General features: G+C 41.9%; 1 protein-coding gene across 10 annotated transcripts in view; it reads left to right on the top strand.

Annotated features, from left to right (window-relative positions):
* LOC135089215 (uncharacterized) overlaps positions 1-25,643 on the top strand; it is a 129,056-nt gene that overhangs the window by 98,074 nt on the left and 5,339 nt on the right. For 4 of the 10 annotated variants that reach the window (XM_063984583.1, XM_063984577.1, XM_063984587.1 and 1 more), the window contains 2 exons: positions 16,088-16,219; positions 17,816-17,943. The exons of 1 other annotated variant lie outside the window; for it this stretch is intronic. In XM_063984583.1, coding sequence (XP_063840653.1) covers positions 16,088-16,146 — 59 coding nt within the window. In that variant the 3' untranslated portion in view covers positions 16,147-16,219; positions 17,816-17,943. Of the gene's footprint in view, positions 1-14,093; positions 15,216-16,087; positions 16,220-17,815; positions 17,944-18,861; positions 18,991-25,643 lie in introns of those variants that run through there. 5 more of the 10 variants (XM_063984584.1, XM_063984579.1, XM_063984578.1 and 2 more) reach the window with 4 other exon arrangements.

Below are 25,643 nucleotides of genomic sequence, written 5' to 3'. Positions count from 1 at the left end.
ACTGCGGGATGACGGGACTGCAAGGTGGTTGGGCCGACGAGTGTCCAGGGGTCCTGTTGTCGTGGCGTCCTGCTGGATGGGTCGATAAATGAGTTAGGAGTTGATAGTACGTGAGGAGGGAGTGAGCAGTACTAAGAGAGAGAGAGAGAGAGAGAGAGAGAGAGAGAGAGAGAGAGAGAGAGAGAGAGAGAGAATAATGAACGCGGCGAAACTCTCAAGGGATGCTTACTTTTGAACAAGTTGCCTTCATTACTGGAGACTACTATATCTCATCTTCCCCCTTCCTTCCTTCCTTCCTTCCTTCTTTCCCCTCAAAAGCTAGTCTCCCATTTTTATAATCTCTCGTTCCTCCTTAGCTTAGACATCATCTCTCTCTCTCTCTCTCTCTCTCTCTCTCTCTCTCTCTCTCTCTCTCTCTCTCTCTCTCTCTCTCTCTCTCTCTCTCCCCCTGTTCCATTATTTCCATCTGTCTCCTGTTCCTTCTCCATTTTCTTTCCCATGCCTTTTCTACTTTCACCCATTCCCTTCCTATTCCCCTTCTTATTCCTCCCATTTCTCCAGCATTCTCACTTTTTATTCTCTCCTTCCCCATTATTCTCTTCCATTCCTCCTTTCGTTCCCATTTCATGCTTATCCTATTATCAACCTCCCATTCCTAGCCTATTTTCATCTCATTCCCTTCCCCATTCATCCTCCCATTCCTCCTTTCCACTTTCCATTTCTTCCCTATTCCCAACCTCAACTTTAAGAATACCCGAGTTTTCATTTACGAGGATTGAAGGAAGAGGAGGAAGAGGAGAAGGAGACCGAAGCACTTGCTGAGCCACCAATCAAACGAGTGCTTTTACGTTGTCAGTACTGAGCCATGTTTTTCTATTGGTTGACGGGCAGGGAGGGAGTGTTGGAGGAGGAAGAGGTAGCTAGGTCTTCTCCACATTTTACCTCTTGCTTCTGCTTCATCCAATACTGATACGCAAGACCCTACAGCACGGGTTTTTCGTTATCTACAACACGGGTTGTTAGTTAACTAAAGCAAGTCATTCTGTGCTTCAGTGCCTCGTTTCTATTGTAATGTGTTCTCTAACAAGACGAATTAATCATACAAAACACTACTGTATCTCGTGGTATGCTTCAGTCATTGTTCATATGCTTCTTCCTCCTCTCGGATTATTAAGTGACGAAGCATCTGAATCAGTGATCGATACAATGCTTCATCTTGTGTTTCCTTGCCTTGTTGTGAAGTTCATTAGGTAACTTTTAAGGGACTCCGTCAAATGGAAAACTGTATTACATAATTCACTGAAAGCATTTCCTCTTTCTTATAAGTTGTGGATGGTGTAGAAAGAGAATTATCTATAAAAGTTAATCATTCATCCCTTCATTCACCCATTTCTTCGTTACGTTGTGCGATATGTATAATATGTGATGTTCAATGATTTGCTTAACTTAAACTGCTGTAACTGTTCAATCATAATTTTTGTTCGTGCATGCAAGGTGGGAAATCAATTGGTTCAGTTAGTGCTGGATATTCATAGCAGCTTTGATGTAAAGACTATTTTGTAGATGTTGTAAGGGTCTCAGTCCTTATACGGTAAGCTTCGTTGAAATGTCAATGCTCTTTTCTATTTGACTCATATTTTCATGTTCTTAAACGTTTCTGCGTTCTATTTCAATTGCATTTAATAAACTCCATAGTAGAGGTTATTTAGTCTTTCATGAGTGTTTCCACGGTTCTTTTGGCAGTTTTAAAAGTAATTCCACTTCATCAATGTGATAAATAGCCATGAGAAAGCGGTTAATGCTCTTTGTGGTCATTAGGAGCAGACGAAACATTATTTCAGAAGACACTTATCCATTAACGAATAAACTATCATCAGTATACTCGACAATATTCCTCTTAAAATTGCAAATCCTATTGAGATAGTGTTGTTTAATGCAATGGCAAGGCGCGTCAAATTGAAACTGTTAGTCCTTTATATAATCCCTTAAATTTTCACTGCACGCAAATGCTCTTACTGTGAAATAGGTTAATAGCATTTCCAACAAGCGGGTGATACTGCCAGACAGGTGTGGGTGGACCTGACAGGTGTGGTTGTGCAGGTGCGGGGAATGTTGGGGAGGAGAGGGACTTGATAAGCACTTTCCTTCTCCCCTATCATTCCTCCTCTTTCCTCCTTCCCATTACTCCTTCTCCCGCCCTTCCCTGCCTCCATCCTTTCCTGTGTCACCTCTCCCCTCCTTCCAATCAGCTTGCCTCCATCCTTCACCTCCCCTTCTCTCCATCGCTCTCCCTCCTTCCATCACGCCTCTTTTTATCCAGTCATTGCTGCCTCCTTTACCCTTCCTTTCTCGTTATTTATCCTTTATTCACCCTCTCCCCCTCCTCCCTTTCGTGATAGTTTCTTTATTTTTATCTCTATCCCCTCTTACTCTCACATCAGTGTCTATTATCTGATTAATGTATATATATATATATATATAATATATATATATATATATATATATATATATATATATATATATATTATATATATATATATATATATATATATACTATATATATATATATATATATATATATATACACATATATATAACTGGCGTGTCTTTCCCTCAAAATTAATTTATGTGAATATTTACATGCAATAATAATCAATTCCTAAATATATCTATATTTTTAATTCTCATTCGTAATTGTATTGCATTATTTATTTTCATTTATTACTTTTAAATTCATCACTTTTTTTTATTTCAAGTACTTTTTCTGTCTTATTTCCTCTATATACAATTATAATACTCGAACATATCTTGCTATTTATCCATAATTCTAATATGTAATTGTATAGCACTATTCACCTCTCATTTGATACTTTCACATACTTATTTTTCACCCAAACACCCTCTTTTCTGCCTCGTTTATTCGATCTAATATTTTAATTGTTTATATATATATATATATATATATATATATATATATATAATATATATATATATATATATATATATATATATATATATATATATATATATATATATATATATATATATATATATATATATTTCAAATACTTTTTTCATTCTTATGCCTTATCTTTTTTTTTTTTCCGCACAGTCTTGTTTACTTCGATGATTCACTTTACCTGCTATCCTTCCCGCTGCTTTTTCCCTCTGTAACTGGATTTCTCGCACGTGGTGTTCAATAGGAAGAGAAAACGACAGACTGCTGGGCCGACTTGCCTGTTTTGCAGAACACGGAGTCCCAAGGGAGGGAAGACGAGGAGCAGCAGGTGTAAATACTTCATCATTCAAACGCTCCTCCCAGCTCTTGATTCTCGTTTTCTTTGTGGCTTGACACGCTGTATTTATTGCTTTAACCTCGGCTTGTCCCTTGTTCTCTTGCTGCTCTTTCTCCTTTTCCTCCTGGTTCCTTCTCCTCTCACTTCTTTCCTCTTCCTTCCTTCTCCTTGCTCCTCCTCTTCTTTCCTTCTTCCTCTCCCTTTCCTTCTTTCTCTTCTTTCCTCCTTTCTCTTCTTTCCTCCTTTCTCTTCTTTCTTCTTCCTCCTCCTCCTCCTCCTCCTCCTCCTCCTCCTCCTCCTCTTCCTCTTCCTCCTCCTCCTCCTCCTCCTCCTCCTCCCTCCCTCCTCCTCCTCCTCCTCCTCCTCCTCTCCTCCTCCTCCTCCCTTCTCTTCTTTCCTGCCTCCAACTCTTCTTCCTCCACTCCTCCACATCCTCCTTTTCTCCTCCTCCTCCTTCCATTCTCCACTTTTCCTTTGTTTCTCTTCGCCCTCCTTTTCTAATCCTTGTCCTCCTCATTTCCTTTCTTCAAGTCATTTCCTCCTCCTTATCTTTTCTCCCTACCCCTCTCCTCTTCACCCTCTTCTCCTCCTTTCTCCTCGTCTTCCTCCTCGTCCTCGCCCTCCTCTGCCTCTTTTTTTCCAGGGAAGGGAGATGAGGGGGTTTGCTTCATAAAAGATCACCTACCGTCTTCCTTTCTTCCCAGCTTCTAATGAGCCAGACTCCCACGCTGGGTTGTGCACTACTTTCCATGACTCCTGCCTCGCTGTGTTATTAGGGGACACTGTGGCCTTAGCGTCGTGTAGCTTTCTTGACCTCCGCATTTTTCGTTCAGCTTGCAGTTTAGTATTTTCTTTTATCGTGTGACTATTTTCTCCATTCATTTGTTCATTCAGTTTTTTTTTTTTTTTCGTTATTGTTTATTTTTGGTAATTTTCTTGTTTTACATATTTTTTTTCTTAATCATCTCTCAATTGATTTGTTTCTAAGTCATGCAAAAGGGATGTGTATAGGGATGAGGAGACTTCTGTAATAATAATAATAATAATAATAATAATAATAATAATAATAATAATAATAATAATAATAATAATAATAATAATAATAATAATAAACGATTTATTAATGTTGCAGCTGTGAGACTGAAAATACACATATTAATATTGAAGGGTTCTTAGTGGTCACAGAGTGCAGGGGATTACATTAACAGTGTGTGTGTGTGTGTGTGTGTGTGTGTGTGTGTGTGTGTGTGTTATAAGCGTGTAATTCGGAGTTACAGAACGTGATTAGGAAGCTACAGAGAAGAGGAGGAGGAGGAGGAGGAGGAGGAGGAGGAGGAGGAGGAGGAGGAGGAGGAGGAGGAGGAGGTTGGAGACTCATTCATATCCATCAAGGTATATGGTCACCATTATCTGGATCTCTCTCTCTCTCTCTCTCTCTCTCTCTCTCTCTCTCTCTCTCTCTCTCTCTCTCTCTCTCTCTCTCTCTCTCTCTCTCTCTCTCTCTCATCTCCTCTCTCTCTCAGCGGCTCCTCCCACCGCAGAGTGATTTATTGGGGGGCCATTACACGCCTGAGCACGGGAGGGGACTGCGTGACGGGGCGGTGATGGGGAGGAGGGGGCGCAGAGGGAGGAAAGCAGGTCGAGGAATGATGGGGGTGATACCAGAGGATGGAGAAACGATAGCGGGTGATGGGGAGGAGATGGCACGGTGATGGGGCAGAGTTAGGGAGTTGGCGTGGTGATGGGATGGAGTGATGGGGATGCGAGGTGGTGAAGATGAATAAAGGTTTTGAGGAAGTGTTGTGTAGATCAAGGTCAAGTATAAGTTAGTGTTATCCTTTCCTCGCCTCTCCTCTCTCCTCTCCTCTCTCCTCTCCTCTCCTCTCCTCTCCTCTCCTCTCCTCTCCTCTCCTCAGCGCCGGTCTAGTCATTGGAGTTATGTGTCTTGTTACTCGTTGTGAAGTGTGAGTGTTGTTAAGGAGGCCCAGTGAAATGATTGCAGGGAAGGGATGCAAATGAGATCCGTAAAACACTAAACCGCATTGCAAGACGCTACGAAGGAATGTGTTGTAGATGATAAGGGAAAATATATAGAACTTTAGTTACTGCATAACTTTTGCTGTATAGACTATTTTGTTGATGTTATTATGGTATGTATGGTAAGTTTTGAAGAAATGATAATAGTGCTTTGTTCTGTCTGACTCATATTTTCATGTTCTCAAATGTCTCGGTGTTTTATCTCAACTGTAATAGGTTTAATTGAGGTTGCTGGGCTCCCAAGGGTGTTTTCATTGTTCTTGTGGTAAATTGGAAAGAGTTCTGCATCATCCATGTAACGAATATCACATTGGTTCACCTTTTTCCGCACCATCTACGGTAAAATAAATATAATAGCACAGTGAAAAGCTATTCTCCCCACTCATCTACGGCTACTTTAGTTCGTGAGGAAGGATGTAAACGCTTGGTGGTCCAGTAAATGACTCGTATTTCTCTAACGATTTAAGCTTTAATCGGGACTATTTTCAAGGGCCATAGGTGATAATCGGGTTCTCATGCGAATTTTTTTCAATTGACGATGCAGGAATATTATTAAGCTATCACTAGAACCATGAAAGTACCCTTGAAAACCACGCTAACTTTCACCAGAACTTGTTAGTTGTCGAAGTAAGGCACGGAAACGTTAAAGAATACGGACCAGTCTGATGTATACATAGTGTAGGTAAGGGCACAGTGCAGGAAGTTTCCTTTCGCCGTTTCCTTGTAGTGAGGGGTTGGCGCCACGCACGAGTCTCCTCCAGTTGCTTCTGTCCCTTGCATTTTCGTGACTCCCATCCTTTACAGTTCTACCTCAGTTACATTCCTTCATCTCATTCTCTGTCTTCCCCTCGATCTTCTTTCCTGAACTGATTTCCTCCAAACTCTTTTAATCCGCTCCTGGTCTTCTCTTCAGTGTAGGAAGTACCACAACGTAAGAAGAAAAAGAAGTAAGGAACCGCGCAAAGCAGGGAGCAGTGCACGAGGGAGCGGGACACACAAAAACGTTAACACAACAAATGCACCGTAACTCAGCAGTGCGTAAACAAAAAATGCGATCCACAGCAACAAAAATTTCCCGCAGAGTAACAGAAACACCATAATTGCTGCCTGTCATATATGGACGGAACGTAACGCTGCAGTACAGTAAAATCACGTATCAAAGCAAAACTCAGCAATGCGAAACACGACTCCGTACTGTAGAGTGTAATTGCAGCGTCGCAGAGGTAAATAATAGAACAAAACGCAGCTCATTGACTGAATCACTGAAATAGCAAAGCGACACGCAACAAGCCATAACATAACAGCGCGGGACACGAGACTCGCGGCACGACGAGAACAAGACGATGCGGAAAGAAAACTGAAAGCATGTGAGACGAAGCAAATGAACGGAATAGAAAGAAAGGGAAAGGATCGATATAGGAAATTGATAAGGTGGATATAGAACGTTAATGATATATACCGTTAGTGTAGGAGGGAGTATCTTGAGTAATTAATTATGTAGTGAATTTTATGAGCGAACAGTATACAGGGGTGGTGGTGGTGGTGGTGGTGAGTGGAGTGGTGGTGGTGAGTGGAGTGGTGGTGGTAGTACGTGTGTGTTGGTGTAACGAGGCTGGTGGAGTACCGTGTTGTTGGTAATGATGGTCGTGGTCGCAGCAGCATCGGAATAGATTATTTGAACTGACTGCGAGCTTTGGATTAAGTTGGATTAATTTACGCGTGTATACACACACACACACACACACACACACACACACACACACACACACACACACACACACACACACACACACACACAGGTTCTACATAGTTGCTTCTGTCAATTCATCTGTCGCTTCACCACTTTAGAGTTAGTGAGAGGGCCGCCTTCGAAAACAGAGAGAAACGGATTTAAAAAAAAATAAAGCAAGGGCTGGAAAATTCCGAAACACTCTTATATCCATTTCACTTACATTGATATTGGCCGTTATAGTTATTTCATATGAAGCTTAAATGAAGACCCCGACACAGAATTCTATAAGGAGATACGTGTACGGTATTATTATCTCTATATCTATCGTGGCCTCATCAACGGAGAATTTTCGCTTTTATCCCATTGAGGGTCATTATCCCGGTTTCCCGATCCCTGAAGTGATTCAGGATGGAATTGGAATTTTCTTGCGACATGGGAGGATTTATAGAGATTCTTTATGGAAGTATATAGGAAAATGTTACTTGATTGTTAAATAACTGTGTTGGACGGTACAGATTTATGGAGAAGAACGAGATGCATGGAAATTGGTTTTAAAATATCTGGAGAAGGAAGGCATGCGTGAGACTCGACACAGGAAGGGGGAATATGTGTATTTTTCTTAGTAAAGTTAGCGTTGCACGAGAAGTTTGTGTTGTGCATGGCAGGTTGACCTTTGCCTGAACGCCGTGGTGGGAGATGTAAAGGTATCGTACCAGCTGGGAACGAAGGGCGTCTGCTAAACGTGGACAGGTGATAAAATAGAACGTAAGATTTTCTTTTTATTCTTATCTAATTTATTTTTATCCTTATTCTTATTTATTTATTTATTTTTTATTTATCTTGTTTTGTAGGTAACGCAATTCCAAGACTATTGATCCTTGGAAGAGATGTGCAGTATAGGTAAATGATTTGAGGTTGAAAAAAAATATTGATACCGAAGAAAAGATGCAAAATATACGTAACTTCATGATTTGGGAAAGAGAAGACGGTTGCAGTCGAGGGAGAAAACAAATATATTTCATCATTAAAAGCATCGCGGCAACGAACAAGAGAGTAACAGAGAGCGTCTAGATTTTGAACAGTAGTGAGATTTTATGGTGGAACAGGAGAGCAAAACCTTATGGATTTGACCACTCTTTGTTAACACTCAGAGCGCTGGAAAGAAAACATTACATAGACACCTAAAGAAAACGAGAATAGGAAGTATATATTTTTTCCTACGCTACATAAGTAAGAGTGTAGTATAAAATATCATTAAAAAAAAAAAAGTAAACTTGGGAAAAAGGCATCTAGCAGTGAAATATTTGAGACGCTAGCAACTGACAGATTTATTTTTAAGTTTACTGGAAGAAAAGTTCATAAATAAGGGCTAAAAAAAAAAAAAGATGGGCTGGAGAGTACAAAGTAAAAAAAAAAACAAGTGACTGAGGATTGAACATCTAAAGGGAGGAAGATATGACTGAGGAATGATATACAAGAGAAGGAAATAACCGAAAAAAAAAAAGGTGATGACTGAGAATTGGTGTGCAAAAGATGACGATAACAGGAACAAAAGTAAAGGGATGGTACAAAAGGAAGAAAATAGAAGAAAAAAACTGAGTAAAAAAAAAAAAAAGCGAGCGAGGTCTGAACATACAAGGGGCGGAAGATGTGACAGAGAACGATAAGGCGACGACCCCAAGTGTAATGAAGCTGCCAGGGAGGACTGAGGCACAGCTGGGGGACAAAAAATAAAGCACCCCATGACAAGAATTTTGAATAGATGTGTAGGTGTGACCGCAAGACGAAATTTCTCTCTCTCTCTCTCTCTCTCTCTCTCTCTCTCTCTCTCTCTCTCTCTCTCTCTCTCTCTCTCTCTCTCTCTCTCTCTCTCTCTCTCTGCGTTTATATGTTGCTATGTATATCTTTATATATTTCTGCCGCTTCCATGGATTTTGTTTGTGTAAAAATAGTAGTAATAGTAGTAGTAGTAGTAGTAGTAGTAATAGCAGGAGTAGTAGTAGTAGTAGTAGTAGTTGTAGCAGCAGCAGAACGAGTAGTAGCAGTAGTAGTAGTAGTTTGCCTGTGGTTAATGCTAATCATGTATTCTCCTTGAGGACGGGCAAGGCTTCGGGTGATGCTCTAAATCCCACCAAATCTCACGAGGAGCGAAAAAGAGACACAGGAAAAGCAGTTGGGGAGGAGACGAGGAGAAAGCGGGGAGAGTCTGAGAGAAGGAAAATGAAGAAGTGGAGAGAAGAAAAGGTGAAGAGAGAGAAAGGGGAGAGACGGAGAGAGTGAATGGTTGAAAAGTTGGGAAGAACTAATGTTGGAGCCATGAAGGGAAGGGAGGGTGGAGAGATGGAGAAGGAAAAATGAGAGGGTGGGGAGATAATAGAAAAGGTGGATAGACGAAATTAAAGGTAAGGTGGAGAAGTGGAGTTAGAGAAGGGTGGAGAGATGAAGGGAAGACGAGAGAGAGCGAGGACAGACGAACGGAAGAAGGGGTGGAGAAATGGAAAGAAGTGAAGGTGGAGAGATGAAATGAGGGAATATTGGAGAATTGGAGGAATGAAAGGAAAGAAGAGTGGAGGGATGGAGAAGAGGTGGACAGACAGAAGGAAAGGAAAGATGGAGGAAAAGTTGGCTGGTAAGTCGGAAGGAAGGAATGATGGGGAGATGGAAGTAATGAGGGAAAGACGGAGAGAGGGAATGTTGGAGAGATGGACGGAAGGAGAGTTGGAGAATCGGAGGGAAGGAAGGATGGAAAGAGAGAAAGAAGGGATAGTGAAGGGGTGAAGGGAAAGGATTGTGGAGAGATGAAGGGAATGGTTGGTGGAGACTTGAAGGGAAGGAATGGTAGAGAAATGGAGGAAAGGAAAGTTGGAGCGTTGAAGAGGTGAAGGGAAGGAAGGGAGCAGGAAGTGGTGGAGGGAGGGAATGGAGCAGCAGGTGACGAGGCTGGAGTCACCTGTCACTGGCGGGACACGTGGTAATGACCCGCCGTTGTGACGCGTGACAGGTGCACAAATTACAGGTGACTGCCCCTCCTGTTGCCTCCACCCTCCCTTTCCCCCTTCATCGCTCCATCGCCAAACCTTTTTCCTTTCCCTTTGTCATGTTATCCATTTTTTCTTTTCCTTTATTCTATTCCTCTCAAACATTTTATTTCACGTAGATATTTTTTTTTTTTTTCTTATACACTTTAAGTACTTAAGCTTCTCAGGTCCTCTTTCCCACTTACCTCTCCTAACACCACCGTAGTCTTTCCTCTTCCCCCCTTTTCCTTCTCTTCCTCCTCTCCCTCTCTGTTACGCCATGATGATGATCCCTTCCCTCTTCCTCTTCCTCCTCCCCACCCTCCCCATCTTGCCGCGGGTGACGGTAAATACCCCAACTCCTAAATAAGAGTCTTTCCCTTCCTGTTTACTCTCCCTCGCCTTGAAATGGAGTTTTTTTGCGCTTGTTTATATATATTAGAGAGAGAGAGAGAGAGAGAGAGAGAGGAGAGAGAGAGAGGGAAGGGAACTCAAAGTTTTCATTTACAATTTTCACCCTTTTTTGTAGCCGTACCTTGGCATGTTGTTTATTTAGCTCTTTAGTGTTCTCCTTAAACTGTTATTCACTGGCTGGCGCTTCGTGCATCTTGTAAATGTGTTTATTTCGCACTCTGCCGCTCATTTGTAAGGCAGTGCGCGTCTCGCCTCTGTGGGTGTGTCTGCTTCCCGTTCCTCCTCCTCCAAAATTCCCGTATAATCCTATAAGGGAGATTTTATACATTGGGCGATGCTTTTATTTAATTCGTAATATGAAATGCTTCCTCGTTGATGCATTCTTTCAATTAAAAATTTATTGCGACGCTTAGGTTTCCTCAGGCAGGAGCTCCACTCAGCCGCTGCCTTGGGGATGTGAATTAATTAGTAAAAGAATCTTTCATCGTGTGTGTGTGTGTGTGTGTGTGTGTGTGTGTGTGTGTGTGTGTGTGCGTTGAAAATCTTATATATGAATGGAGAGTATTAACACTAAGATGCCGTCTAGCAGACTGATCTTGCTAAACAGGCAGAAAGACAGCTTCTCGTCCTTGTCACTCACTTCAATATCTCTATATCGACTCCTCATTTGCATCCACAGACACTCACGAACATCCACCCACACTCTTAATCCATACAACCTATAATCCAGCCAGACACTCACAGACTACTTTTCTACACACTACAGATTCACAGACATCCACACACGCCCCTACAGCTCACTCACAACCCACTCAAGACTAACAGAGACCCACACACGCTATATCACCCTGTCAAGAAAAACACCCACTCACTCCGGCCCCTTGAAAAACACCCACTCACTCCGGCCCAGTCCTCTCTCTTATCACCCTTTCAAGACCACAGACGCCCACTCACTCCCACTCATCTCTCCTATCACCCTTTTCAAGAACATCAGACGCTCACATACACCCACTCAGCTCATGAACTCCACCTGTCATCCCTAGACACTTCGAAAACTCCACTCACAACCATCACAAAACTCACACACGCCCACATACGCCCAATCATTTCTTCCGCCTATTCAGCACTCCCAGACGCCCATTCACGCCCACCCTGTTCTCTCACATCACTTCCCATCCATCCAAACGCTTACAAACCACATACACAAGGATATGTCCCACACGCCCACCTGCCACTCGCACTCCACTCACCACACGCATAAGACACGCACGCCACAGTTCTATTCTAGTAAAGCCAAGAATAGCCACGACGGTAATTGATGTAGTAAAACACAAAGAAGGGACAAAACACTTTTCAGAAGTAATGTTCTGCCTTATTCATGTCCGCTCATAATACTGTAATTGTCGCCACGTGTTTCTCGCGGCTGTGGATACGTAGGTGAAAAGTCCAGCTTGCTGCCCGTCCCTGTATCTGACTTGGATAGTTTTTGGCTGTGTCTTAAGTAAGTGCGGCCTTGCTTACCGCGACTGATCCCCATCTCCTCAAACTGGAAGCCTCGTAGACTTTTATTCTGGTATTATTATTATTATTATTATTATTATTATCATTATTATTATTATTATTATTAATGTGACCAGCTGTATTACACCTCAGCTCCTGGAGTATAGTAGCATGGTTCACGAGACTCCCTCTCCACCAGGGGTCGACGGGGCTAGGTGAGTGTGTGGTGCTTTGTCTGGACTGCCTGTGTAAGATTGCCGGCCTGTTGTATAGATAGATAGATAGATAGATAGATAGATAGATTAAAACTATAATTTATGAAAGGTCATAAAGTGAAAATGAGCAGGCATGGGTATGAAAAATAAACAAAGCAAAAGATAAAAAAAAAAAGGGGAAAAAAACAGAAAATGTAAGACAACAATTGACAATGCTTAAAGAACGGCAGGTTTAGTGCCTCTCATTCCTGAGTTACTTTCCGTGTGTCATTTTCCTCACAAGAGCAAATATTGTTTGGAAAGACCAAAATAGTAACTCCGCCCTCACTCCGCCAGCCACTGAATGCTTTGTTTACATGCAACTCCACTGTCAGGCCGAGTGAGTGGCTTTGCTTTAACTCATTCGTGTACAGACCACGATTGCTGACTTGTTACTTGAATGACTGAGATGTTTTGTCCACATTTTTTGTATTTAGCACCTTATAAATACTGTACGTCTTAAAAACTTTATCCTACCTACTTTTTTTTTTTATAGGAGAGGAATTTTTCTACTTAACATTTTGTGAATATTATACGTCTTAGTTTGTACTGCCCAGTCTTTTTTTTTTTTTTCATGGCGATTTTTTTTTTTTTTTTACTTAGCATTTTGTGAATATTGTATGTTTTCCAGCTTAGCATTTTGTGAATACTGTACATATTAACTTTTTGCTAGAGAATCTTTTTTTCTTTCATTTCACTTTCTGTTTGTATCGTCCCACGTCGCTCAGGGAGGAGTGTGAAGGGACGAATGGTAGGGAAGTTCTTTCTCAAGCTGGACGCTGTATTGTCTAAAGATATTAGTGACTGTGCCCAGATCTGAAGTAAGCGCTCTTATTCATCTTCGTCCTTTTCCTCCAATTTAGTCTCTTGTACTCGTTTATTCATGTTCCTGTTCTACTCCTCTCTTTCCGTTTCGTTTTCCTACTTTTCTTTTTCTTATCTTTTCCTTTCTATTCTTCTGTTTACCCTCCTCCCTCCTATAATTTTCTCAGTTTCTCCTCTTCCCTCCATTTCCTTATTTTTCTTTTCTACATATTTCTCCTCCCATCCTCCCCTTCTACTTCTCTTCTTCCCTCTCATACTTTCTTATTTTTACCTCCTTTTTCTCCCCCTTTTTCTTCCTCTTCTCTCTCACATGATTTTCTTTTCCTTTCCATTCATTCTCTCTCTTCCCTACCATACCCCTTCTTTTCGGCTCCTCCTCCTCCTCCTCCTCCTTCTAGATTGAGAGGGAAGCAGCCGTGAGTGTGTGCTGCTTCTGAGATCATCGCTCACATATTTCAATGGGCGTGTAAAGGGAAAGTAAAGTGGTAGTGTTGGCGATAGTGTTGTTGGTAGCGGTGGCGGGTACGGCGGTGACGGAGGCGGCGGCGGTGGTGGTGGTGATAGAGACCTCCTTTCCCTTTCTCCCTTCTCTCCCTTCTTCCCGTTTGATCCCATGGAGAGAGAGAGAGAGAGAGAGAGAGAGAGAGAGAGAGAGAGAGAGAGAGAGAGAGAGAGAGAGAGAGAGAGAGAGAGAGAGAGAGCAAAACAGGGATTTTTCACATCTTAAGAAACTTTATTTGTCTTTTGTTAATCGTGTATTAGCATTTGTTAGTATTTTTTAGTATTTGTTACACTTGTACGTTTTTTTTTTTCTTTCTTCTGATGGGAGTGTGAATTTATGTGCTCACTTATTCTTTTCTTCAAGGAGACGAGAATGTAAGACACGCATGGATTTGTGTTTTCTTTGTTACTTCACGTGAATCTTGGAATGCTTGGAAGAAGCACCGTACGTTTTTTTTTTTTTTCTTCTACCTCTTTTTTACCTAATTTTTACCTCCTTTACCCTTTCTTTTCTGAGGTGCGAACGAGGGCGCGAAGTTAAGCTGCAAGGGAACGAGGCAGAGTGCATTACCAAAAAGACAGGAAGGGTAGTGAGGCCAGTAATAAGCGGGAACAAGGCGCCATATGCTCCAGACGAGGACACGAATTTGAAGAACGTAACCTAAACAACATAACTTGCACCAACATAACCAAACTTCACCTTACTTAGCCTAGCATAACGTAACCAACCCAGCGTAACTTGCCCTAACCTAACCAGACTTCACCTCACCTAGCCTAGCATAACGTGACCTAGACCTAACACAACCCAACACCCTCTAACCTAACCTGACTTACTTCACCTAACCTAGCATAACGTAACTTAACCCAACATAACTAACCCTAATCTAACCTGACTTTACTTTACCTAACCAAGCATAACGTAGCCTAATCGGTACATGCGAGGACATGATGTGTTACTTCGTTAACAAGGACGGATGGCTTGGCAGGTGATTGGGGCGAGCAGTGGAATCTCAATTATAAGACGCTGTAGTGACGGTGGTTGTGTTGTGACGATGAAAAATGGGTTTGTGATGCATATTCATGTCCTCCTCCCGCCGAGCCGCACCGCACGCAGAGGCGATGAATAGTGAGTAATCAAGCTTTGCACGGAATCCCTACAATTGATGTTTTGCGGGAGTAGTTCGCGTTATTGTGTTTGCTTAGCGGTGTTGATGATTGGGAATGATGGCAAGTTATATTCTTTGCTTTATGTGAATTATATTTCAATTGAATTATTTTTTTATATGCAGTTTTGTTATATTCTTGATTTAACAACTTAGGCGGTAGTAAATCACAACTTTTATGATATTCATTTCCCATATTCCTTCGACCAGTGAACATAACCAAGAAATCCGCCATCGATGATTTTCTCGGATGTTTTCTGGTATAATTGAACCCAATCAATGGAATTCTTGCGAAACGGCCACGTGCATCGTTTATCACGGTATTAATTTACAATACGGCACATCAGGAACATGGCAGTGATAGAGGGACGGTGAGGGCAGGAATCAGTACCCCTGAAAACACGCCACAGCACGCCACAACACCGCAGCGTGGAGGACAAACCCTGTAGAATACAAGGCAGCGTTGACAGTCCCCCCCCCCCTCTCATTGTCTCCGTGATTCTGCAAACAGTGGCTCTCATCCCCCCACTCTCCCTCACTCGGCACTCTTCACTTTCCCTGCTTCCTTCATCTCTCTCTCTCTCTCTCTCTCTCTCTCTCTCTCTCTCTCTCTCTCTCTCTCTCTCTCTCTCTCTCTCTCTCTCTCTCTCTCTCTCTCTCTCTCTCTCTCTCTCTCTCTCTCTCTCTCTCTCTCTCTCTCTCCCACACCTACTCTTCTGCACTCCTGAAGAAGGCAGAGGAGGAACAGAGGGAGAGTGGAGTGTTGGATCAATGGACGTGAAAAGTTAATGCACGAGACGGTGAGTGATGTAACGAGTCTTAGCGGTGCCCGGGGCGTTTTTGTGGTGTCAGGGAGCCGAAAATAACTGTCGTAAGCATGAGTAATGATGTCAAGGGAAGGATGAGGCGAGGGTGGCGGTGCAATGGTCGCAGGATCAAGGAGGACTGGCCGAGGGAGTAGGACTGTTACGAGTGCCATTTTCTGCTTTGTGCTGATATAGATGAAAAAATAAAAAGGATTTCGTCAGGAGGAATAAAAATGTATATGAAACTATTACCGCCACGTTTCGTCACTTACAACTATCCGAGTATTTAGTGATTCCAGGTTTGTTTTTTTTCGTCGTAATCAAGGACAAAAATTGACATTTACTCAGTGTACGTTACGTCATAAATGTGTGGCCTTAAACATCAAAGGATTCATAATCTCACCGTAAGTCGGGGGCTGCTGTGTGGTGGTGGTGGTGGTGGTGGAGGTGGAAGTGACGGTGTGGTAGTGTGGTGGTGGTGGAGGCGCTGAGTCACAACACTCTCGGTCTGGAAACTCACTCCCTGACCCTCGCCCCGACAGGAGAACTAGAAGCACCACTACCAGAGCGGAGGCACTCATCCCCCGCCCATTGCCAGTGAAGGGGGCGGGGGAGGGAAGCGGGAGGTGGAGGGGCGGTAGGGGCGGCATGCTGAGAGGACCCCCGTCAGGGAGGTAAGTGGCGGTGATGTGGTCAGGTGCTGGATTTTTTTTTTTTTTGGCGAATTATCAGAGAGAGTCAATTCCTCCTCGTCCTGGTCGCGTCACGTGCATCACCTCAGAGCGTCTCACTCCGGCGCGGCCGTGAACTCTTACTCTCATTAACACAGAATAAAAGGAATGTAGTCCGCTGCTCGAGTTAGCTGGCACTGGGCGGCACTTTCAATTACCACAGAGTGTTTCCCTCCTCCACGTCGTCATGTCCCCCATCAAGAGGGTTTACCGCTGCTGCTCAGACTTGTATGGGCGGGAAAGGCCACCACCTGGGCCAACGCGTGCACTTCCCTCCTCCACTTCACCTGACGGAGCGAGTTAACTTCATGGTAACTTTTTAGCAACACGAAAGAAGAAATAAGAATAAAAAAAAAAGTGCACGAGTTCACACTCCTTTTTGTCTTAAGCGTAAAAAAATCCACTGAATCGAGTGGTGTGATTGAGTTTTAGAGTGCTTTTTAGCGAGCTTTCAAGTCATGGTCTCGGAATGGGTGGTCGCGGGGCGCTGTTATCCGCGGCAGCGTGGCGTGGCGTCGCGGTAGGATCAGGCTGAGGACGCCGGGAGATTTGGATGCAGACTCGATACCACTCCTGCCTTAGTCACGTTGTGTTCATGAAGGGACTGTACTGAATAATACGTGTGTCATTTAAGTGTTTGGGCTGGACTGGTCATCTTTGCAGAGAAAAAAAATATAATGCTAATTGTAAACTTTGCTCATAAAAGTTGTGTACTAGTCCAAAGTTGTAAGATTTGTGCCCACGTTCTTTTCCACCTGATTCGTGGACTGTTAGCCATGTGGGCGTGAAGGAGAACTGAAGCGGCGGGTTATGGGGGGCCGAGGTCTTCACTGCGTGGCTGAAGGAGGCGGAGGGGCGGGCACACGCGAGAGGGAGGGAGCCGCCCGACCTTTTGCGTCCACGTCTCAATGGTGACTGCCCGGACCACAGCGGCCCCGCCCGACCCAACCTGCCTCACTCTGGCTCACACCTGCGTCGAGCGGGACGGGGAGGAGTCCTGGCCTGCTGTACGCCGCCAGACACTGCGACACACACAGACACACACACACATAGCCAGAAGTGTATGCGCACGAACACACGTGGGAAGGAAGAAAGGAGGGGAGGGGGGGGAGAGAGAGAGAGAGAGAGAGAGAGAGGGAGAAGTAGCGTGTGTGCGGAGGAAGAGTCGAGACAAAAGAACGAGAAGACAGTCACGCCCCCCGATCCACATCCACAGGTTGTGGACCGTCGCACAGGGCGCCGCTTACATTTTCTGGAACATGGCTCTCTTTGAATGCGCGTGTGTGCTATGCAGAATAGTGTCTCCCTAAAAAGGCATCAGTAGGTGAATTAAAGATTTTCGTGTCCGTAGATTTTCCTCGATATTTTAATAGTTAAATTATTGGATTTTTTTTCATAATTTTTGTGTTCGTGGATTTTTCATTCATTAAGTGATTCAGTAAATACGTACATTTCTTTACTTCACTGAGTAGTGATAATCGATAGATAATGTTTTAATGCCAACCGCAACCTGTGCCATTAGAACCATGTTTATTTCAGAATGCAGTGAGAAATGTGACAATATGCATGAAGGACTCGTCTCATAAAGAGTGAAAGAGTGAAGATGAGGCGAGGTCAGCGTGCAGTCTCGTCGAGGCGAGTGAAGCCGGATTGGAAAGACTAAATAGGTGAAAGAAATCCCTGATAAAGAGTACATGAATGTTTACAGGAGGGAGCATGGGGAGGCTTAGCACGGAATGGGAACGCGGAGAGAGCCCGCCAGAATCTGTCTCACACGTACCGTGCATGTGATGGTAGTATTGCTGCTCTGGCCGGTGTATTAGAGCAGGACTGGAGCATATGGCATAGTGGATCCACTGAGTCATAGCTAACACATCTTGTAGAAGCTCCCTTCCTTACGTAATTGTGTGGAGATAATTGAAGGAAATTTTCACCTCTAAAGTATATAGTTGTCTACATAGTGGGATTGTGGATATTTCCACTGGGGAAAAGTAAATGTAGAGTGGGATCCACGGGAGGGATTGTCTGTATGTGGGATCGTGGATAATATCCACGATCCCACTCTAAATACTTTGTTGTGGATAAGTAAGTATTTGTGTGTGGGAATGTGAAGTGTCTGCATACCGGGAATGTTACGTTTGCTTGCTGGAGGACACTCAACAAACCTTCACGTTGGGATTGGGATAGAAGTAGAAGCTTCCTGTGGTTTGTGGCGTTAGGGATCTTTGTCGGGGTAAAGTCACGGTCTCGATCATTTTCTTTCCGTACCAATTGATTCTTTTCCAATTCTCGGGCTGTTAAAAATGGATTGATATAAGTCTGGGCGATATATCTATCTATCTATATCTATCTAATATATATATATATATATATATATATATATATATATATATATATATATATATATATATATATATATATATATATATATATATATATATATATATATATGTATATATATATGTATATATATATATATATGTATATATATATATATATATATATATATATATATATATATATATATATATATATATATATATATATATATATATATATAACTGACCTAACTTTTTTTCACTCAGCATGGTCAGGAGACCTGGATCTCGCACGTGATAACTACACGTCTAACTAAATATGCCTGGGGTATGTCGTATGACAATATTAAAAAATGTACAAGAGGGAAAAAAAAATTACAATTTTTTATAAATTTTTGTGATTGTATTTTTCGCTTAAATACCTAGAAGGGCGTCCGGGGATCACGTAGTCATTGTTCTGCTACACTTCCACATCAGGAAAGATAAATTACATGATTTTTTTATTCATTTTATTTATTTAAAATTTGTTTTTTCTTAAATAACTACCTAGAAGGGCGTCCGGAGATCACCTTTACAGATAACAGCTATAAAAAATAAATAAATAAATAAAAAAAAATCCAAACAATTGTAAAAGAGTCCTGCGAACTCTTACTAACAAAAGCTGCTTAAAAACCGACAACCAGTCAATCTCGAAGTCTGACGCACCAAGTTACGGGGCCATATAGACATACACGTCTACCGCGGGTGTTGGAGAGGGACTCAGGCGCTGCTTGGCCTCGCTGCAAACTTCTCTCGTGCCGCTCGCCGCCGCATCCTCCACTGCCAAGCTGAAAAAATATTAAAACCATCCCGACTTTCTTTTCTTGTTTTAAGAAAAATGTTAATGAAAAACACTTATTACTAGTGGTTAAGTGGATGCATTCCAGGACGAACTTACAAACCATAATTTCCACTAAAAAGGAAAACGTTTTTCAATAAAGGAATACACATCACACCAGCCACCAGTGTCTAAAATCTACAACGGGGGCGAAGCCTTAAAAATAAAAATGAAACAAAAATATTTAAACAAATGAAAATCAAGAAAACAAGGCTTAAAAAGGCTTAAAAATTTTGAAACAAGGCTTAAAAAAATTGAAAACCAAGAAAAAAACAAAGCTTAAAAATACCGTTTTAAAAATAGACAAAGTAAGTATACTAGCAGTGAGGATGGTAACTCAAGGGCATCTGAAACTCCATTGACCGTCCCGTGAAGGAGGCTGCTTCAGTCACGGCTCATACTGTCCTCAGATGGAAATAACATCCAGCCAATATACGCAGTTTCTGAAAGAAGTGAAAGCACTGTTTAAAGCATTATTACGATATGATTATATCGTAATATAATACTGCGTAATTTTTGTTGTACCGACACTTCAACGTAGTAGTCATCCACAGAAGTCTTTACGTACTAGTTAATAAATATTGTACCGACAAAAATTACGAGTGACATCCTGATCTCGACACGACGACAGCAAAGCACAGATCATCCATATATTGCAACCTAACAAGTGCAGAAACTTAATAAAAATTACTTGGCAGCGTATAAAACGAAGTGCCTGACGGACTCTCATAATACAATGAATATTTTCCACATACCACGGTTGCGTAGAAACTAAATTTAAGCCATGTCAGCCGCCTGTTTTAGAAACTGCCAGCTTTGCATTGTTATGGGGAGCGGCATCTTAATCTGTCAGACAATTACCTTTAACGGAGTGAAGTAGTGGTAGAGAGTCGCTTTAATACAAGCTGCATACAGACTACTAGCAATATCATTGTTTCGACGGTAGTAAGAGCTAAATTATGGTTATTAAAGAAACACCTAAATCACTTAAAACATGCAATATAATGACCATATTATTATCTTGGTATATGTAACACGCAGCGGAGTAAAGGGAGAAAATAGAATAATTTAACACGCAGCGGAGTAAAGGAAGAAAATATAATAATTTAATTAGAGATCTGGCCATGAACGCGTATTCTCTGCGTCGCTGTAGTGATCAACTAGTGGGCACGTCTTGATGAAGGACAGATGCAACAAAACAGATGACTGGCAAATATTACAGCACTGCACTTCACGTAACTTCAATTCAAACTATAAGAAAGAGTAGTCACGCTTGATAGGGACAACAGAGCCATGATACCAGTGTTGGTATGGCGCGTCTGCTACTCTATCAGTGCCAGACTAATTCCATCCGTTTTATGGCTGGTCACACAATTAGTAGGCACATGTGGTGATTCAGTATAAGACCAGAGAATGCGTGGAAAATTACGATGTAGACGTGCGGAACTAAACAACCACACTTTTCTCGAGCAGCTTCAACGACACAAAATTCCATTTGAACGGAGCTCTACCGTTCTGTTCGGCAGCCACACTTGCCCACTGATCCTGTGAAGACCCCATGCGTATCCACAATCCGAGTTTCCTCGTACCGGCACCCACTAAACGTCATAGGATGGAGTCTTGTTGCTACGTCTGACATACCCACACTAGAGCAACAAACAGTTCCAGGATAACTGCGGGGTTGAGTCGGTGGCACCACAACCAGTATGGGCAGTTAGAACAGAAACCGTAAATGCAACACGCGGGTGACATGGGCGGTAAAGAATAAATAAGGGAGGACAGGGGATATAGCGTCATCAGATATTTTTATACATTTCAATTCAATTTTAGTAAAAAGGATACACAAATAAAATATACTGAGCCTCAACTAGACTACTTTGTTTACCTCAACTAGACAACTTTGTTCATGTAAAGAGGCCTGTCCAGACGAGCGGCTCTGATCGGCGGGCATGTGCGTTATCTGGCACATTTGGCGAGCTAGCCATTAAATGGTCGAGCCCCCATTCAGCGAATTCAGGCAGTGTCCGGTGGTTTGAGAAGCTTCGACGCTGCCAGACATTGGTTAACTAATAATATTGAGCCACGCTGCCCATACCTTGCTTGGTTAACATCTATTGAGCCAACCCTTGCATCATAGGCTTCTACTTTTCTTCATACACAGAGCAATTGCACAAAGTATTTACCACGCTACACAACACTTCTTTACTCTCAGTATATACTGCGTGCCATGTTTATCGTACCACTCCAAGTGATATCGGGAACCCCTGATAGAATTTTACCTGCCGACTGCGCCACCCACCGGGCACAACCACTCGTCTGCACAGAGCTCTTAACACACAATTACCGATTTTCTCTTTTCAAGGAGTAGTGATTATTTTCTAAAAAGCTGATCCAATAAATGTGCTCGTGTCATAGTATCAATATTCATATGTTTTTTGCTTGGCCTCTGACAATATATAAGTAAATGTCTTACATTTTTCAATTTTTATAAGATAAATGTATGGCAGTTACAGCAATTACTAGTAAAAACTATCAGATATAAATAGTAAAAACTATCAGATATAAATGTGTAGGAATTACTAGTAAATGCTATCAAAGTTTCTAAGCAATACATTTAAGACATCGGTTACATTAGTCAACTAAATAAAACAAACTATGGAAAATACTGACGGAGACACTGAATATTCGAAGTTAATTAAGCATTGAACCAAATTTCAATGGTTTTCGAGTACGTAAACTAGAGAATATAACTGTCCTTCCCAATAAGCCACTCATAAGCATTGAAAAGCTAACCAATTGCAAAGTGAGAAATCTAAATCACTACTTAGTTATGGACCATAGACTTAACAATAACTGCTTTAATTACAACTTCCAAACTTCCGTACCCAGATTTTCTGGGCAAGCGATTCATGGCAACAACAAAGACAATAAGGAAGCCGTCAGACCTACACGTGGTAGTCCCTTTTATATAAAATGTCTACCTGTTTCCACTTATCATTTCCATCCATAAATTAGTAGTCTTTTAAAGATCCTGATAACGTATTTAGTTATTTCATTACCAAGTCTGTTCAACCATTCATTATTTGAAAGCCAATTCCTTCCTATCTCTTAAGTAACTATTACCGGGTCTGCTCAACCATTTAAAAGCCAATTCCGCCCCCCCCCCCTTCTCTCTCTCTCTCTCTCTCTCTCTCTCTCTCTCTCTCTCTCTCTCTCTCTCTCTCTCTCTCTCTCTCGTCCCTAACCACTGACGCTCATAAGCATGCTTGTCTCACGTAAGACCTAATGGGGGTTTTACACGGTCAAACATGTTGGCCAACACGCTTGACAACACGACGTTTGAGAGAATGTTTGAACGTGTGAAAGGGGTAAACACGTTTGACCAACGTGTTGGACGGATGTCTGACGGGGCCTGACTTTTGTGGGCGGAGCTTGCTCGGTGCATGTCTATGTTTGAACGTGTGAACGGTCATCAGTCTTGAATCGTCATACATACTCAAATCTCGCCGAGGTAACATCTGTAACATCTCCTTCAGTGACAGGCGTAGTGTATCAGTTGCAAAATGAGTGACACGTGTGCCGTTAAGGATAAGGAAAGGGAAGTAATGGTGGATTTCATTAATATATGCAGGAAGCATGTGGCTTTGTGGAAGGTGAAATCAAAAGAATACTCAAACAGGAATTTAAGAAATAATATTGCATATCATAACCCACCTTTAAATAATCCTTAAGTACTTTGTAGATGGCAACACAAGTTTCTGGTATAATCTTGGATAAGGTGCTAGTTCCCATTACAGCTGAAAATCTCAAGTCTTGCAGAGATCGGCCTGTTGCTAAGAAACGCAGTGTTGCGATCAGCCGTTCATGAGGGCTAATGGACTTCCTCATTACGGTGTCTTTACATGTAATGAATGGAGTGACCATATTCAAAAGTTCTAAATATGTTGATTCATCCATGCGCATATAATTGCGCCATTCATCTGGGTCTAATTTCAGCTCTTTCATTAAATTGGTATGTGAAATTTGGTCCCTTTTCAGCAACCAGTCCTTTGTATACACTTTGAACGCTTCCTTTTCTTTTCGTTGAGGGCAATCACTATCCCGACTGCCATCACCTCGTCTTGGGTAAGTGACATGTTGCTCCTTCTCCTTTTGGCACCGACTGAGGTTGTCTGTCAGTTTGGTTTGAACGTGTAAACACTCTTCAAACATGTTGTGTTGGAGGTTTGATGAGCGTGTTGGCCAATATGCTTGACCGTGTAAAACCCCCATAAGAGATTCCCTCTTAACCAACACTTACCTAAGGAACGTGAATTAAGAAACTTCGTATATAGAGTTAGAACATTCCTACCTGTCTTCAAACTGCAAGACAAAATGTTCCTCTGCTGTTCCTCCGCCTACTTTACGGCGCTGACAGAGTATTCTCGGAAACTTCCTCCCTTGTCCCTTAGTTATCCTTGCTCATCCCTCTCCCCTCTTTCAGGTTCTCATTAACTTTTAATTGCGGTACAACATCATTAGTCCTCTTAATGCTTTCTCCCTCCACCTCCCAGATCATTTCCTCGTAACACACTTATCTATGTAAACAAGTGAAACTTCAGAATATTACAAATGAACCCTAATGTCACTTATGTATTTATTTTATGCAATATTATCGGTCAGTTATTTTTCTATGCAAGAGTTAATAGGTCTCATAAATCCTTGTATACACTATATACGTATACTAACGATGAACAAAGATTTCCACAATTCGACTTCTTAATTATGACAATTTAACACAACGTACTATAGATACTAAATGTTGCATCTTTATTACTGCTGCTGCTATAAGTACTTTTATTAAAAGATCACGTAGCTCCTTATAAAATAGGAAATTCTACAACTATTTTGAAGTAATATCAAAATGAAAATACAACCTCGTAATACCGGTGAACGAACTCTCACCAGGGGCGAATCCTTCTGAGCTGTTATGACGCAACAGCTTCAAGCTCCAAGTGCGAGTCATCACATCCTATAATGGATATATCTGCTTCAGTTCAACTCCAGCGAACTGTTCCGTTAATTTAGACAAGGTTATAAAGACATTACGGCATTACTCGCCACGTTATTTGTAATTATTGATTGGCATCCAAAAAATAAAGATGCCTTGTTCCGCAACTCGGCAACCACCTATACCTTGTCAGGAATGAATGCATTAAACAACACTGGGAATTAAGGTTGCTATCTCGCTACTTTCCGTTTGAACTATAAGTAAGCATTATGCAGTTGACCAGTCGTTGATATCAAATTAGCGGACAATATGATCTCTCCTCTAGTTCCTGCCAAATTCTGTAGACGATCCCCCTATTGCCTGTTCTCGAGTTGTAAGCTTATTAAGTGAATCGTATAAGTGGTGAACTCGCCCAAGCCGTCTAGCCATGTAGCTAATGATAATTAATTATATCGGTCATCCGCATTTTAACATGCATAACCTTACATTAAGAATATCAGAATCACATTCTTTCACCCAGCGACTTAGACGTTAGAAATGAGATGAAAGCACAGGGCCATAACGCCTCTTCTCAGCCTACCAAGTTAACCAGTTAACACATGGGGCATTTATTCCATCTTCAAACATTAAAGTCATCAAATCTCACTGACACAAACCACCATATTGAAAATAATGTTAATAATGCCATAGTCATTTGTTTGTTCCACAAATTCCCACTGACGTGGTTATTATATACGTAAATAAGAGGCTGCTCGTTTCTGCCACACTTCAGATTAGTAGTTCACCATATAAACAATGCCTCTCCCTAGAAACTACATACGGCCAAGGATACAAAAATAAACCGAATTACATACCTGAAGTAATACCGTGAGCCAGAGCAGCCACCACCTTACCTTTCGCGGCGTCGATTGGCGCTGTTCCTCAAAACCTTTCTTTGGCTCATCCCCTCGCTTCACGCCTCCTGTCGCCCCCTCCATCCCACCCCTCCTGCTCGTTCACTCGTTACTCGGTCGAACCAATCTAAATGACCAAAGTTTCTCTTCTCCAAGCTCGTCCACTCGTTGCCCAGTTTCATCCCTGATAAATACTTATGACTAAATGATTTACAAATTTCTGTTAATATGTTAGATTCTGTCTTGAACACACACACACACACACACACACTTAATTAATATTTGTAAG

This window comes from Scylla paramamosain, chromosome 32 (assembly GCF_035594125.1).
Source record: "Scylla paramamosain isolate STU-SP2022 chromosome 32, ASM3559412v1, whole genome shotgun sequence".
Lineage (NCBI taxonomy): Eukaryota > Metazoa > Arthropoda > Malacostraca > Decapoda > Portunidae > Scylla > Scylla paramamosain.
Note: the sequence above shows the minus strand (reverse complement) of the source record. Positions and strands in the feature narration are given on the sequence as shown.